This window comes from Notolepis coatsorum (assembly GCF_963971535.1).
Source record: "Notolepis coatsorum genome assembly, chromosome: 1".
Taxonomy (NCBI): domain Eukaryota; kingdom Metazoa; phylum Chordata; class Actinopteri; order Aulopiformes; family Paralepididae; genus Notolepis; species Notolepis coatsorum.
Genome location: NC_140165.1, coordinates 234,572,634 through 234,590,829, shown reverse-complemented (window position 1 = coordinate 234,590,829; position 18,196 = coordinate 234,572,634). Strand labels below are relative to the sequence as shown.

At 41.8% G+C, this 18,196-nt stretch overlaps 1 protein-coding gene across 1 annotated transcript in view; it reads right to left on the bottom strand.

Moving 5' to 3' along the window:
- Positions 1-18,196, bottom strand: part of ercc2 (excision repair cross-complementation group 2) — a 40,789-nt gene that overhangs the window by 16,516 nt on the left and 6,077 nt on the right. The window contains exons 5-13 of the mRNA XM_084313841.1: positions 11,971-12,084; positions 10,554-10,670; positions 8,638-8,754; positions 6,330-6,453; positions 5,878-5,974; positions 3,526-3,659; positions 2,741-2,909; positions 282-400; positions 13-82 (exon numbers count right to left, since the gene is read on the bottom strand). Of these exons, the coding sequence (XP_084169967.1) occupies positions 13-82; positions 282-400; positions 2,741-2,909; positions 3,526-3,659; positions 5,878-5,974; positions 6,330-6,453; positions 8,638-8,754; positions 10,554-10,670; positions 11,971-12,084 (1,061 nt within the window). The remainder of the gene's footprint in view (positions 1-12; positions 83-281; positions 401-2,740; positions 2,910-3,525; positions 3,660-5,877; positions 5,975-6,329; positions 6,454-8,637; positions 8,755-10,553; positions 10,671-11,970; positions 12,085-18,196) is intronic.

Sequence of the window (18,196 nt, the reverse complement as noted above, 5' to 3'; positions counted from 1 at the left end):
TTGGAGCCCCACCTGAAGTGCAGTACAGGGTTAGCGATGGTAGGAGTTCTGTCCTCAAAGGGCTCAATGATGATGGTGAAGCCTGCGTGTGGCAGAGGAACAGAAAGGTTCAGCAATGGTTCATTGTTGATTAAAAAGATTATAAAGCAATACCCTTCAAAAGTTGACGTAAATTAGAGAATTAACTTGGATGAAAGTCTTCGATTTGACTTTGATAAGTAACTCATTCAGTACCTTGGCTATAGGTGCAGACCAGGGTAGCAAAGTAACTCATTCAGTACCTTGGCTATAGGTGCTGACCAGGGTAGCAAAGTTGGAGATGAGAGTGATGGCGGAGAAGTCTGCGATGTCAGCGATCTCTAGAGTGCGCAGTAACGACCGCAGCCTCTCTGAACAGAACCTGAGGACAGACCGGTATATCAGAGATTAACCAGTGACAATGCATAGAATAGAATAGAAGTACTTTATTGATCCAGAGGGAAATTCAGCACTACAGATCGCTCACAATAAGCATTTAGGTAGTCAAAAATCTAAAATAAGAATAAGAATAAAAATACAGTCAAGGATATACATTCTAAAATATGTATAGACGTTCTAAAATATACAGCAAAAAATTTAAACGTAGATGTATGTCCAGGAAGATATGCAAGAGTTTATACTGTTACTCTGTGCTCAGTGAGGCGTTATAATGTCTGATGGCCGTTGGAATGAAGGACTTCCTGTGCCGTTCAGTGTAGCATTGTCAGTATTGCAATGAGACACGGTCCCGTAAAAAAATAAGATCAAATGAGACCTTTTTCCCAGAGGTAGCTGTGAGAACGGTCTCACAGTACAGCACTCCCCCTCATACATTAGTGCTTAAGTCAGCTACCTACAGGTAGTGGATCAAAATTAATATGTTGTCATACGGTATCAGCACAAATATTTGTTTTTAAATATCTAATACAAAGACATTGACGTAAGTTCTACAGTACCCAAAGGAATCATACACGGCACCTATGCCAAAACTGCAATTCAGAAAAGCTTGATAAAATAGAGGCCTCGCACAGAATGTTTGTGTAGTTGTCTTTCTTCCAGCATGGCTGCCTGTAACCATTTGGTAACCACTTTCAAAAAGAAAATATCTCATTTCTGTGCAGTGGTAGAGTAGGTAAAACATTGGAAGAGCATGATATCATTGTTCCGCTATTACTTGTTTATAAGATTCAGTAATAAAACGCCAATTTATAAAGTTTTTGTTGATATGTTTCTCATGTATCAACTAGAGGTGTAACGGTACACAGAAGCCACGGTTCGGTACGTACCTCGGTATTGGGGTCACGGTTCTGTACGAGTTCGGTACAACAGAGAAAAAAAATCGAATTATTATTATTATTAACACTTTGGGTGCCATGGGTTAAATTCATTATATACCATAGGTTGCCGGCTCTATTTGTCTATGGAGAAGTACCCCTTCTTTGCATGGCTATAACTTTTTAAATTCTATTGCTACATTGCCATTATTAGGGCCCATTCAAAGTCCTATATGTATTGTTCATTGTGTAGCGACGTTAAACTTTTTCATTCACATATTCATAGTAAAGTATGGTCTAATGTATAAGTATGTTTTCATCTCTTTCTGCAGCTTTCTCCAGAACGTGATCTATAGCCCCAAATGCATTATATTGATGATGAAATACAGTTTGATGGCAATCGGGGCGATATAAAAAATTTCAATTGGACGTACTTCTAGAATGATCTACGTATGATCTGATGATGACCGGATGGGCGGGGGATCGTTTATAATTCCGTGGGCAGCGTTATATCATTCATCTAGTGTGGGTCATATGTTCATCATAACAGTTTATATGGAACACGTTCAACAATAACGCTGAATCTTACCGGATATTCCTCGCGCCGTTGGACGATCAGCGTGGTGTAGACCGTTTTCGATTATGGGATGTTTATCCTGATGAACCATTTCCAGCTTGTATAATACTATATACGTCCAAATCATGTTGTTTATCGAGTTATTGGCAATGGATCGCTATATATTGTGCCGAGCCAGAGTGCCGGCAGCCAAACCGAGTGCCCGGAAGTAATATGGCCGACCAGCACAACCTCCACAGCACTTCCTGTTTGGCGATTGCGCCGATCGGCCACCAGATGGCGCTCCTGAACCGCCAGAGAGCTCAGTGGGTCCTCCTGGTGGATCTCAGGCCAGCGGAGGGGAAATATGAATCCGATCACAGATTTTTGAAATATTGATATTAAAGACGCTGTAAAGCGTCCTTCGGCAACTTGAGCATGGCCGGGAATGACGCTGTAAAGCGTTTCCCGGCAGTTAAAGTGTTAATATAATATTTATTATTATTGTTATTTTATTTATATATTATATTTATGATAATTATTATTAAATAGAATAATTTTCTATAGCTGTGCCTGTGAGTCCGGCAATGTATGGGGCTGCATGTGTGACTGGTGTGTTATTCTTCGTATGGCTGGACGTACCGCACCGTGACGGCCGTACCGTAAATTCGCGGGATGAATACACGTACCGTTACACCCCTAGTATCAACACATAACCATTGTTTTGCACATAGCAACCATCTCTTCCAACATGGTGGAAGAAATCTGGATATTCTGTGAAAGGCCTCTGTGAATTAGCCTCTTCACCTGCTAAAGTGTTTGCAGCAGATATAGACGTAATGCTGAGTGTTAAACGATGCTCTATGCCAGACCACCAGAGGTCCACACTGACCTGAGAGGCTTGCGGTCGATGCAGACCTTGTCGAAGATGTCTTTGAGGAACTGGGGAGCGCTTTCCTGAACCACGTGGTGGACCCTGAGACGGGCCTTCAGGTATTCTAGAAAACGCCTCATGAAACCTACAAAGTGCTCCGCTGTCCTGATGCTGCCAGGGACGGCCTCTGAGGGGACAGGGGGAGAGAGAGAGAGGACACGCTCAAACAGAGAGTAGAGAGGACAGGGAGTGACAGAGAGTAGAGAGGACAGGGAGAGACAGAGAGGACAGGGTGAGACAGAGAGGACAGGGTGAGACAGAGAGAGAAAGAGGACACGCATAAACACAGGAAGAAGAGAGGACAGGGAGAGGTACGTTGTTTAAGGGTTAAAGCCAGAGGAATGGGGTGAGAAGTGAGAGGTTGATGAGAAACCAACAGAAAATGTATTATTTCATTGTTAAAATCACTGTTAAATAGCTCTACATTCCGTCAGCCATCACTGGTATAGAGTGTTTGGTCAGATCATTTTAATTGTATGTGCTTAAAACTAGTTTTTATTTCTTATTTTTGTCTGACCATTTTTGCAGCATGGAGTTCTCTCTCCTGATTGGATAAAGTGGGAACGGGATACCAGAATATTTATTGGAGTGGAGAGACTGAGAGACCCATGTTACTGACCAAACACTCTATATTAGTGATGGCTGTCGAAGTGTAGAGCTATTATTTTAACATGTAGACCTTATTTTAACAAAAGAAAATACCACTTACAGCACCTTTAACTGATCGACACCAATGTTCCTACCTTTTAGAATCTCAGCTGGCAGAACTGGGTTTGCCAGGTAGATGTCCGTCTCCCTGGCAACGTGGGCCTCCTTCAGCCCTTCCACCAGCCTCCTGTACTCGTCGTTCAGCTTGGCAGCATCGGTCTCCTTGATGCTTTCAGAGAGCAAGTCATGACAAGTTAATGACCTCTAAACACACTCCACCTAATATACCACTTCTTCAATGGCAATACTGATGAGTCCTAAACTGTTACGTCTCTGACAATACAGAAAACCAATCCAATCTTTTACTATATAGACTTGGTTTGTGGTCATTGGACAGAGATGGCTGAGATACATTACATTTGTCACCATTAGAAAAGTCAAAATACTTTCAACGTGTCAAAAATGCGGAAAGTTATTATTTTGCTTCAAGTTCAAGTTCAAGTTCTTTAATAGTTGTCATACAGAAGTACAGAATACTTTCATACAAAATGCTTCTTACTGTTACGCTCCAGAGACTGTGCTAGACAAGATAGTATCAAATAACATAATAACATAATAGCATGAATTTAGAAGAAGAAAATTAGGTCACAGTGTTCGGTATAGACATATGTACAATGTTCTGAGTTACCATATAATATACAATACACAATACTATGCAGTGTACTAATGTACAGTACTATCTAGTGCAAAGCAGAAATGGGATGAGGTACAATTTTAGGTACAATTTACAGTAAGGTGTACGAGTTGTAGTGCAATCCTTCATCCATAAATATAAAGTGTGGGGAGTGGGTGCTACAGTGTGTTTGTTTAAAGTGGGTGTGTGCTATAAGTGTGTGGAGTGGGTGCTACAGTGTGTTTGTTTAAAGTGAGTGTGTGCGTGTGGATGTGTGTGCTATGTGCGTTTGGTGGTTGTTGTTGTGTAGTGTTCATTCATTGTTCGTTTAGCAGCCTGATGGCCTGGGGATAGAAGCTTCTTCTGAGTCTTTCTGTGCTCGCCTTGAGACTCCTGTATCGCTTGCCTGACCGCAGCAGTTCAAAGAGGCAGTTGTTCGGGTGACTGGAGTCTTTAATGATTCTCTTAGCCTTGCCCTTGCAACGCTTGTAGTAAATGTTCTGGAGGGTGGGGAGCCCCCCTCCAATTGTGCGTTCGGCTGAACGTGTCACTCTTTGTAGTCTGCTTTGGTCTTGTGCAGTGCTATTCCCAAACCAGGAGGTGATGTTGCCGGTCAAGATGCTCTCTATTGTACATGAGTAGAAGTTCTTAAGGATCTTCTGGCTGACTTGGAACTTCCTTAGGCGCCTGAGGAAGTAGAGGCGTTGTCGTGCCTTCTTCACAACACTGTTAATGTGTGTGGTCCATGTCAAGTCCTCGGATATGTAGGCTCCGAGGTACTTAAAGCTGTTGACTCTCTCAACCGGTGCCCCGTCGATGCTGAGGGGGCTGTAGTCCTTGACCCCCGACCTCCTGAAGTCCACAATCATCTCCTTTGTTTTGCTGACGTTCAGGGAGAGGCTGTTTTCCTGGCACCATCCCGCCAGGACCTTGACCTCTTCCAGGTAGGCCCTCTCGTCGTTGGCAGAGATCAGGCCCACCACCACTGTGTCGTCAGCAAATTTGACGATTGTATTGCTACTCCGCTGAGCCACACAGTCGTGTGTGTACAGGGAGTAGAGGAGGGGACTCAGAACACAGCCCTGGGGGGCCCCTATGTTGAGGGTGATGGATGAGGAGGTGCAGTTGCCTGCTCTCACCACCTGGGGTCTGCCAGTCAGGAAGTCCAAGACCCACTGGCAGAGGTCATAGCCCAAGCCCAGGTCCCTGAGCTTGGCTATGAGTATGGAGGGGACTATGGTATTGAATGCCGAGCTGTAGTCGATGAATAGCATTCTCACATAGTTCCCCTGCCTCTTGTCCAGGCTTTGCTTTTCCTTCAGGTGTGCCGCATGTTGCATAGGCTCTTGGCATCAGATTTGTCAAACACATCTGGCTCTGGAGACATTCTTGTCAAGTGGTTTAGAGAGGTGTGGTGACACATCGGTCCATGGCAACAACTCACTGAGCCATTCCCACCCGCTTTGCAGAGATCGCAATTATTTTGGAACACCTTTAAAACTTACAATTACATCTCAAGCTGCAGTAAATTATATGTTTACTTGACATACAAAACACAAATCACATTTAATCATTTTCTTATTTGGCTATTTACTTTGTTGCATCTTTAGAGTTAAGGGATTTCTCCATTATAAGTTCAACCAAACAGCATTTGTTAAGGGAGCCAATTAAATTGCTTCCTTCGTCTCCTGAAGGCTCCTTTATTGGCAGACCCTGAGGTGTAGCCAGCCTGACCCTGACTGTAACAAGTGGCCTTTGCCCTTTGACCTCTTACTTCTGTATGGTGCGCTGGAGTGTGTCTACATTAGTTTGGCAGCGGTCCAGCGTTCGTCTGGTGATGTTCACACTCATGGACTCAATACACACGTTGTCTGGAGGAGAGGAGAGGAGAGGAGAGGAGAGGAGAGGAGAGGAGAGGAGAGGAGAGGAGAGGAGAGGAGAGGAGAGGCGATAAGAGGAGAGGAGACAAGAGGAGAGGAGACAAGAAGAGAGGAGAGGAGAGAGGAGAGGAGACAAGAAGAGAGGAGAGGAGACAAGAAGAGAAGAGAGAAGAGGAGAGAAGAGAGAAGAGGAGAGGAGAGAAGAGGAGAGGAGCAACATTTGGTTGGAGCTCTTTCCAGATTTCCAAATCAAACACTAGCAATGACGGTAAATTAAACGTTTCTGGATAAATACAATAATGACCTTTTATAACATTAAACTAAAAGAGTGGTTTCATGTTCTTACCTATATTATGAGCCTCATCAAACACTATCACTGATGTCTTGACCAGCTCCTTGGAGACCAGGTCAGCTATCTTGGGGTCCAGGAGGTAATGGTAGCTGTACACCACGATGTTGGCATGCAGGATCTGGGAGGAATGGGACAAAGATTACAAAATAAGCAAACCAGGAACAGCTTTGGTTGCAGTCAAGTATTAAAGTCCTTGGTAACCATTATGTATTGAACTGCTCTACAGTGTTCTGAGTTTGTCAAACCACAGAAAAATGTGTTATTAATCACCCGGCCAAATTTGAAATAATCTTTTTTAAATCACCATGTATATAAAATTTGGTTTCAAAATCATGAAGAAATAAGCGGCATTCTCTTCTTTTAAACGCTGGGGGCATGTCCTCTGAAGGTGCTGAGACCACGCCTCTCTTCTCTCTCTCCATGTCTTTATCTCTCTCCATCGGTAAATTACATAAGCAATTTACCTGTATGAAACAATGCTAAGGGCCCATTCAGATCTAAATCAGACAAAAACACAAGTTTCCTCTTCTTAGTTGTGTTGGGCCCTGACAGTTGGGCCCAGACAAAAACGGAGTAGCGTTACACTGGAAAGTAGAACGCAACTTTTGCCAGACGCAAGCTCTCCCCACGCTGCGGTGGGCGACTGTTCACAGTGGAAGACGAGGGGTTGGAGCGATGGGGTTGTGATTGATGATGATGATGAATAGTTTATTTTCGGTCTTTGTTTACAGATCAATCAAAACACACTTGTGTCGACTTTAAAAAAAAATTAAAGAAAAAGAAAAATCACAAATGTACATATTCAAAGTAAGCTCACACAAAATCCAAACTCAATGAACCGAAAAAAGGAATAGGCTGAAGCACATGCATATTTTTGCCTATCCTTTACAATTCTTAAAAACTAAATATACTTTAATATAAGAAAGAAAAACTTAATATGCTGCAAGATATAATAATTAAAAAAAAATGTTTTTTGATGTTTTACTCAAAACTATACTCCTGAATTATTTTATCCTTTAGGGCCTTTTTAAATCTCACAGCATGATGTCACACAGATGGTCCATCCATGTGCTGAGTCTGGCATCAATAGTAGTGTGACACAATAGAGGCCTCGCACACATGTTTGTGTAGTTCTCCAACATGGCTGCCTGTAATAATTATAATTAATTTAGGACCTGCTCAGAGGTCATCAATCGGCACACATGTGATGCATGCATGCAATTCATATCTGCGATTAACCCATCCCGTCGTCCTTCCCCCCCCAGGGCAGCCGGGAGCAGACAGGCGTCAACGTGAGCCGCGCCAGGGGACCAATCCAAGTGCTCCTGTCCGTCTTCGTCAAGGACGCCACAGCGTTAGCGATCTATTGTTGTGCATGTTTTTCCATTGGGTTTATCTTATCGGGGGGGAAACCCTTGCGAGCACGGGGAGAACATGCAAACTCCACACAGAAAGGCCTGGGAGATACCCCACCTGGGTACCTGGCATCATGGAAACCTGGTCCCCAAGCGGGAATCGAACCCTGGACCTTCTTGCTGTGAGGCGACAGTGTTAACCACTACACCACCGTGCCGTAACATAGCAGCCATGTGTTTTGTACACAGCAATGGAAGAGACAACGGTTGCTATGTGCAAAACAGTGGTTGCTATGTGTTGATATACGAGAGATATAACAACAAAAAACATCTGGAGAAAAACACTGGACCTTGTAAACAAGTCACAGTGGAACAGTAATATCATGCTTTTCCAATGTTTTACCTACTCTACCACTGCACAGAAAATAGGCATTTTCTTTCCAAAGTGGTTACCAATGGTTGCAGGCAGCCATGTTGGAAGAGAGACACCTACACAAACATTCTGTGCAAGGCCTCTACTGCCACCTGTGAGACGGTCTGAGCGTAGGGTGCCAGGATGGACTTGCGGGCCTTCAACATATTGTGACACCGTGGCGTGGATGGTGTAGCAGAGACTGGGTTGCAATCATTGGCATCACATTCACTATGGTAACCAAACGTGCACTGCCTCCTTTGAGCTGCTTTGACTGTAAGACCCATAAAAGGACCTGACATTCTTGCCCGATTGCGCACGCTGAAATAAAGTACAAATAGTATTTTTTTATTTTTTATTTTTTATCATCTCTAGAATTAGGTCTAGTGATCTCCTGGGATTGTTAAGATGACTCACAGCGTAGCGCGCCAGGTAGTAAGGTCTAGTGATCTCCTGGGATTGTTAAGATGACTCACAGCGTAGCGCGCCAGGTAGTAAGGTCTAGTGATCTCCTGGGATTGTTAAGATCACTCACAGCGTAGCGCGCCAGGTAGTAGGGACACCAGCCTTTCCTCCTGCCATAGTCCTTCAGGTCATCAAGGTTATAGACTCCAGCAGAGAGGGGCACCTGGCGACCTATTGAGTCAAACTCCTACAAGATAAGTAAGACAGGTAAGAGGACATGTAAACAGATAAGATAAGATAATATTCCTTTATTGATCCCCTTGGGGAAATGCGGGCATCATAGCAGCATGGGGGAGGGGAGGTACAGTTATGAGCAGGGTAACAGTAGAAAGACATAAATATAGGCAATAAAATTTGATCTGAATATAAAAATACGAGAAAAATAAACTGTGTAAACAAAGGTGCAGATGAGGGTCTGCATGTTGGTTATATTATATGGTACAATAAATATAGGCAATAAAGAATTACAATCTGAATAAATAAATAAATTAATACTATGAGCAAGAGTAAAAGTAAACAGTATACACAAGGTACAGTATAAACAAGGTAGGTACCCTAACTGGCGTGATATACGCCATACGTTGTAGTCCGCGCAGGTTTTGGTGGTTAAGAGTCAGACACACTTAGTGGTCAGACATTCCTGACCGTCTCCTGGAATGAGAACTGACAAGACGATGTCCACATTCAAACCTTAAGCTGGATGAACGGCCTACACTCGCACATATGATGATGTAGATAATTGCAAAAACATTCACCGATACGTGTGTTGTTCTAAATGTCGGAGAGAAAACATATACACGGCGTATCCTTTTTCCTCTACTTACAACTAAGGTCGGCGCTTAAGGCGCATGGGGTTCCATGGGCTCAAACACTACATCCACACCCCTTTATTAAGCTTCAGAGACAGAACAACCTCTAGAGGGTTTGTCTCAGATTTCTATACAATCTTAATCAAATCCACATATAGAAATCCATCACTAGATATAGTCTGGCGAGGGGACATCCCAGAATTAGACACCGAGTTTGACTGGGATGATATTTGGACTAATGTTACATTAGCTTCTCGTAACCCTAATCACCAGCAAATACATCTTAATTATATTCATAGGACGTATCTCACACCTAGGAAGCTGTACGCTATGGGGTTGGTGGCCGACTCTGAGGGCCACTGGCACTTGGTAAATGGTAAATGGCTGCTTTTTTATATAGCGCTTTTATCCAAAGCGCTTTACAATTTGTTCCTCACATTTTTTACCCATTCACACACAGACGGCGGAGGTGACCATGCAAGGTGCCAACCTGCTCATCGGGAGCAATTAGGGGTTAAGTGTCTTGCTCAAGGACACATCGACACGATGCCCGGGAGGAGCGGGAATCGAACCGGGAACCTCCGGATTGCCAGACGACTGCTCTACCTCCCGAGCCACTGTTTTGGGAATGCCCACCGGTAGCTAGTTTTTGGAAATCTATAACAACTAAACTTTCAAACATAATGTAACTTTTCCACTGACGGCAACAACACTACTCCTAAATTATATATCACTACTACCGGCCTCCATTACAGCAGAAAATAATCATTCTGGCGGGCGTTACACCGGCCAAGAAACTTATAGAGGTGGAAACAACCTGAGAAAGTCACAATGATTAATTGGTCTCTGACACTATTGGATATAATGTATATGGAGATCTCTACTGCACGTGTGATTGGGGTTGGACAACCCAGCATTGAATTATGGGTCTCAGCGGCAGAGAAAGTTAAAGCCATGATCTAGCGGCGAAGCGGGGTCGGATGTTGGTCCTGAGGGGTCCTGGGGTGGGAGTCGGGGAAGAAATGTCTTTTGTGGTGTCTGTGATAGTACTGTCCTGTGATATCTTGTGTGTTATTGACGTTACTGTATTGTGTTTTGTTACATGTAAAAAAAAATGTAAATATAAAATAGAGAAAAAATTATGTAATAAATCAAACTAAAACATGAGTCTTGTTACCTCATAGAAGTTGCACACAGGCAGGCTGGAGTCGCTGTGGCGCTGAGCGCGGATGTAGGAGGCGGTCAGGCTGTGACACTTCCCATCGACCTCCTTCCCAAAACGAAGAGCACTCACCTGCACACAGACGGAGACGTCTCATGTAAACAAGCACATATAAAAACCTGCACAACCACAGAGACATAAACAAAACAAACACAAACCAACCATCAATTAAACTATACACATGTACATTTGAGAGATTCAACTGGGTTTAAACTTTACGTGCACTTGAGGATACAAAGAGCATCGTCTCCATCCCCATGGCCAGGCTATCGGTCACAAACACACACTCTAACAACCCCCCTGGACACACTTCCTACACACACATACGCACGCACACACACACTAACCACCCCCCTTGACACATCTCCTACACACACACACAGTTACATCCCAATGTATGTGCTTCCCCAGTGTGTGTCTTGTCTCCATTTTGTTTTCTCCCTCCAGCCAGAACCCGTCCTCCACCATTGGTCCCTGCTATGCCTGCCCCTCCATTGGTGGACTACATAGCAGCACAGCACCGATTGGTGGATGGGTTTCAAGACTCCAAGACCCAATCAATAACCATCACCCACCACCCAATCCCGGATCACCACTCCCTGTTAAAACATGGCTGCTCACTTCAGTCATTCCTCTCTCTGGCATGAGGCTAGGCCTGGTGATATTTTGGTGACATTGACTTTGATATTATTGCATTTGTTTATTGGCCTTTGTGATAGTGAAAGTGCCTTTGTGTGTGTGTGGCCACAGAGAGAGCATAGCTAGCTAATGCTATAGATTGTTTTGTTATATGTTTTTCCATTCTTGTATGCATCATTAATATGCGTTTTTTCCTCTTTTCCAGGAAGCACGGATGGGGTGAGCTGCCATTTCCTTTGGACATCGTTTTTTCCTGTTTTGTTAGGTAAGGGTAGTTTAGGTAATGTAATTTCTTTTACCATAGATTAGGTTGGTTTATTTGGAGAATAGTGGTTTTTGTTTGTTGTTTTGGCCTTGGCTCACCCTTGAGCTACATGTGCTTCCTTTGCATATTTACCAATAAATATCATTGTGTTTACAAACTTGGTCCATCATTTCTATCAACCAACATTTATGTTACAGCCCTTTACCCTTAGACTCACAGGGGTCGTAACACACATGTATTAGCTAAGTGTCTGTCTAGTCAAATCTAGCGAAGTGTCTCTAGTAAAAAAGGGTCTATGACTGTAGTACGCATGTGTTAAAAGAATCCCCACAGGAGCTCAATCTGCGTCTGACTGCAAGGCATTCTGGGTATGTGCAGTTCATTAGGGCATCTAGTCCCCCCCCCCCCCCCCCCCCACAGCCACACACACACTAATAACCCCCTTGACACACACAGAGGTGGTCCTACCTCGGGGTGGATGCAGAGGTTCTTCCTGGAGGAGAGCGCCAGGGCCAGGAAGTTGTTGGCCTCCCCGGTCTCTTTGGAGATAAACTCCATCAGCTTCCTCAGCTCCTCCACCACCTGGTGACACAGAGGGTCAGAGGTCATCAGCAGGGACCACCAGCAGGGACCAGCATCCTCAGCTTCATCCACACAGGATGCTGCTCCTGTGTAGCTCAGTGGGTAGAGTGTTTGGTGCTCTGAGCAAGGCACTAACACTGCCAGGGTTAGGGGTTTGATTCCCACTGGGGCCACCCATACTGAAACATGTATAACGTAACGTGCTGTAAGTGCTGAGATTCTGCCTGACATTATTATAGAGATGCTGCCTAACATTATTATAGAGATGCTGCCTAACATTATTATAGAGATGCTGCCTAACATTACAATAGAGATGCTGCCTAACATTACTATAGATATGTTGCCTGACATTATTATAGAGATGCTGCCTAACATTATTATAGAGATGCTGCCTAACATTATTATAGAGATGCTGCCTAACATTATTATAGAGATGCTGCCTAACATTACTATAGAGATGCTGCCTACATTATTATAGAGATGCTGCCTAACATTATTATAGACATGCTGCCTAACATTACTATAGAGATGCTGCCTAACATTACTATAGAGATGCTGCCTAACATTACTATAGAGATGCTGCCTAACATTATTATAGAGATGCTGCCTAACATTATTATAGATGCTGCCTAACATTACTATAGATGCTGCCTAACATTACTATAGAGATGCTGCCTAACATTACTATCGAGATGCTGCCTAACATTATTATAGAGATGCTGCCTAACATTACTATAGAGATGCTGCCTAACATTACTATAGAGATGCTGCCTAACATTACTATAGAGATGCTGCCTAACATTATTATAGAGATGCTGCCTAACATTATTATAGATGCTGCCTAACAATACTATAGAGATGCTGCCTAACATTACTATAGAGATGCTGCCTAACATTATTATAGAGATGCTGCCTAACATTACTATAGAGATGCTGCCTAACATTACTAGAGATGCTGCCTAACATTACTATAGAGATGCTGCCTAACATTACTATAGAGATGCTGCCTAACATTACTATAGAGATGCTGCCTAACATTACTATAGAGATGCTGCCTAACATTATTATAGAGATGCTGCCTAACATTATTATAGAGATGCTGCCTATTACTATAGAGATGCTGCCTAACATTATTATAGAGATGCTGCCTAACATTATTATAGAGATGCTGCCTAACATTACTATAGAGATGCTGCCTAACATTATTATAGAGATGCTGCCTAACATTATTATAGAGATGCTGCCTAACATTATTATAGAGATGCTGCCTGACATTATTAGAGATGCTGCCTAACATTATTATAGAGATGCTGCCTAACATTATTATAGAGATGCTGCCTAACATTACTATAGAGATGCTGCCTAACATTATTATAGAGATGCTGCCTAACATTATTATAGAGATGCTGCCTAACATTATTATAGAGATGCTGCCTAACATTATTATAGAGATGCTGCCTGACATTATTAGAGATGCTGCCTAACATTATTATAGAGATGCTGCCTAACATTATTATAGAGATGCTGCCTAACATTACTATAGAGATGCTGCCTAACATTACTATAGAGATGCTGCCTAACATTATTATAGATATGCTGCCTAACATTATTATAGAGATGCTACCTAACATTATTATAGAGATGCTGCCTAACATTACTATAGAGATGCTGCCTAACATTATTATAGAGATGGTGCCTAACATTATTATAGACATGCTGCCTAACATTATTATAGAGATGCTGCCTAACATTACTATAGAGATGCTGCCTAACATTATTATAGAGATGCTGCCTAACATTACTAGAGATGCTGCCTAACATTATTATAGAGATGCTGCCTGACATTATAGAGATGCTGCCTAACATTATTATAGAGATGCTGCCTAACATTATTATAGAGATGCTGCCTAACATTATTATAGAGATGCTGCCTAACATTATTATAGAGATGCTGCCTGACATTATTATAGAGATGCTGCCTAACATTACTATAGAGATGCTGCCTAACATTACTATAGAGATGCTGCCTAACATTACTATAGAGATGCTGCCTAACATTATTATAGAGATGCTGCCTAACATTACTATAGAGATGCTGCCTAACATTACTATAGAGATGCTGCCTAACATTACTATAGAGATGCTGCCTAACATTACTATAGAGATGCTGCCTAACATTATTATAGAGATGCTGCCTAACATTATTATAGAGATGCTGCCTAACATTATTATAGAGATGCTGCCTAACATTACTATAGAGATGCTGCCTAACATTATTATAGAGATGCTGCCTAACATTACTATAGAGATGCTGCCTAACATTATTATAGAGATGCTGCCTAACATTATTATAGAGATGCTGCCTAACATTATTATAGAGATGCTGCCTGACATTATTAGAGATGCTGCCTAACATTATTATAGAGATGCTGCCTAACATTATTATAGAGATGCTGCCTAACATTACTATAGAGATGCTGCCTAACATTATTATAGAGATGCTGCCTAACATTATTATAGAGATGCTGCCTAACATTATTATAGAGATGCTGCCTAACATTATTATAGAGATGCTGCCTGACATTATTAGAGATGCTGCCTAACATTATTATAGAGATGCTGCCTAACATTATTATAGAGATGCTGCCTAACATTACTATAGAGATGCTGCCTAACATTACTATAGAGATGCTGCCTAACATTATTATAGATATGCTGCCTAACATTATTATAGAGATGCTACCTAACATTATTATAGAGATGCTGCCTAACATTACTATAGAGATGCTGCCTAACATTATTATAGAGATGGTGCCTAACATTATTATAGACATGCTGCCTAACATTATTATAGAGATGCTGCCTAACATTACTATAGAGATGCTGCCTAACATTATTATAGAGATGCTGCCTAACATTACTAGAGATGCTGCCTAACATTATTATAGAGATGCTGCCTGACATTATAGAGATGCTGCCTAACATTATTATAGAGATGCTGCCTAACATTATTATAGAGATGCTGCCTAACATTATTATAGAGATGCTGCCTAACATTATTATAGAGATGCTGCCTGACATTATTATAGAGATGCTGCCTGACATTATTATAGAGATGCTGCCTAACATTATTATAGAGATGCTGCCTAACATTATTATAGAGATGCTGCCTAACATTATTATAGAGATGCTGCCTAACATTACTATAGAGATGCTGCCTAACATTACTATAGAGATGCTGCCTAACATTACTATAGAGATGCTGCCTGACATTACTATAGAGATGCTGCCTGACATTATTAGAGATGCTGCCTAACATTATTATAGAGATGCTGCCTAACATTATTATAGAGATGCTGCCTAACATTACTATAGAGATGCTGCCTAACATTATTATAGAGATGCTGCCTAACATTACTATAGAGATGCTGCCTAACATTATTATAGCGATGGTGCCTAACATTATTATAGAGATGGTGCCTAACATTATTATAGAGATGCTGCCTAACATTATTATAGAGATGCTGCCTAACATTATTATAGAGATGCTGCCTAACGTATTATAGAGATGCTGCCTAACATTATTATAGAGATGCTGCCTAACATTATTATAGAGATGGTACCTAAAAAATTTTTTTTGATCCACTTTTTCTCCCATTTTCTATATTTTCTCCCATCCCAATTTCATATCATCCAATTCAACCCTCCCCTGTCACGAACGCTGTTTCTTGCCTCCCACAAGCCGGCTGCAATGTGGACTAAGTCATACATAGCACAAGTCCCCTCCGGTACTTGAGGTAACAGCAGTCGCATCTTTTCACCTGCGCAGCTCGATCTCTCAGTGGCGAGGAGTAACGCGTGGGAGGCTCACGCTGCCCCCGACACTTCCTGATTCTACTGCGCAGGCGCACCAACCGACCTGTAGGAGTCGCTGTCCACAACGCCCGATCCCCACCCATCAGTTTCCCACCCCCTAATATGGCCAATGTGTATTAGTATGAATGACCAGCTAAACTGAAAGCAATGTGGAGCGCTGGGCTCGAACAGGCGAGCCCAGCGTCTCCGCATTTGTGGCGAGCGCCTTGCCCACTACGCCACGTAGCCGCCCCAAGATGGTGCCTAACATTATTATAGAGATGGTGCCTAACATTATTATAGAGATGCTGCCTAACATTATTATAGAGATGCTGCCTAACATTATTATAGATGCTGCCTAACATTATTATAGAGATGCTGCCTAACATTATTATAGAGATGCTGCCTAACATTATTATAGAGATGCTGCCTGACATTATTATAGAGATGCTGCCTAACATTATTATAGATGCTGCCTAACATTATTATAGATGCTGCCTAACATTATTATAGAGATGCTGCCTAACATTATTATAGAGATGCTGCCTAACATTACTATAGAGATGCTGCCTGACATTATTATAGAGATGCTGCCTAACATTATTATAGAGATGCTGCCTAACATTACTATAGAGATGCTGCCTAACATTATTATAGAGATGCTGCCTAACATTATTATAGAGATGCTGTCTGACATTATTATAGAGATGCTGCCTAACATTACTATAGAGATGCTGCCTAACATTACTATAGAGATGCTGCCTAACATTACTATAGAGACGCTGCCTAACATTATTATAGAGATGGTGCCTAACATTATTATAGAGATGGTGCCTAACTGGTGCCTAACATTATTATAGAGATGGTGCCTAACATTACTATAGAGATGCTGCCTAACATTATTATAGAGATGGTGCCTAAAATTATTATAGAGATGCTGCCTAACATTATTATAGAGATGGTGCCTAACATTATTATAGAGATGCTGCCTAACATTACTATAGAGATGCTGCCTAACATTACTATAGAGATGCTGCCTAACATTACTAGAGATGCTGCCTAACATTACTATAGAGATGCTGCCTAACATTATTATAGAGATGCTGCCTAACATTACTATAGAGATGCTGCCTAACATTACTATAGAGATGCTGCCTAACATTATTATAGACATGCTGCCTAACATTATTATAGACATGCTGCCTAACATTACTGACACCTTTCAAACACTATTTGAAGTTGAGCAGCAGGTTTTTGAACCAGATCTCCATCCTTTACATGGTGACAGATGAGTTACATGGTAGAAAAGGGTAACCACTGCGCTCAGACAGGTGCGTAGTCCAATATTAATTATGCAAAAAAAGGGAGGTAGGGACCGCACTCTGAATATCGTTTTTTTATTTTCAAAGGACACAAAACGTTTTCAGCCATCCGGCCTTCATCAGTGTGTAAATGACAACTGTGACAAACATAACTTAAGTAGGCTGTACTTGACACCAGGTGGGAACAATCGGCAATCAGTTAACAGTTAACAGGCTAGGTTGACGTCATGATTGGTAGCAGGGCTAGATTGACAAGTAGAATACATAATATCACAATATCACAATATCACATAAATGTGTATGATGGTAATATATGAAAACACCAAATTGATACATATTACAATATTTACAGACCTGTATGGAAATAAAAAAAGACAGTACATTGGGGTGCATCAGGTTGTTAAACCGTTCATTAAACAGTGTACTAGTTTTTCTCTCTCATACAGTAGATAACTTAGGGTAGCATCTATAGGAATGGAGCCAAAATTGGACTCTTCATTCATCCCAGATGGAATACATCGATTTGAGCCGATGTCAATACAATATATAATTTAATTTACAACTCTGTATGGAACAAAAAACAGTACATTGGGGGTATCAGGTTGTAAGACCGTTCATTAATCAGTGTACTAGTTTTTTGTTTATACAGTAGATAACTTATGATAGCTAGAGGAATGGAGTCAAATTGAACTCTTCATTCATCCCAACTGGATACATAGATTTGAGCCGATGAATCCATACACATTCTCGTTGCAAAAGCAGTTGTTCATGGTTGCCACCTCTTCTATTAAGAAAAACCATCTCTAGACCTATGCACTTGAGGTCATTAATTTTATGATCCATTTCGTTAAAATGTCGTGCCACAGGGGAATTAATGTCAGTCCGCTTTATATTGCTTCTGTGTTCGTTCAATCTGATTTTTAATTTGCGGGATG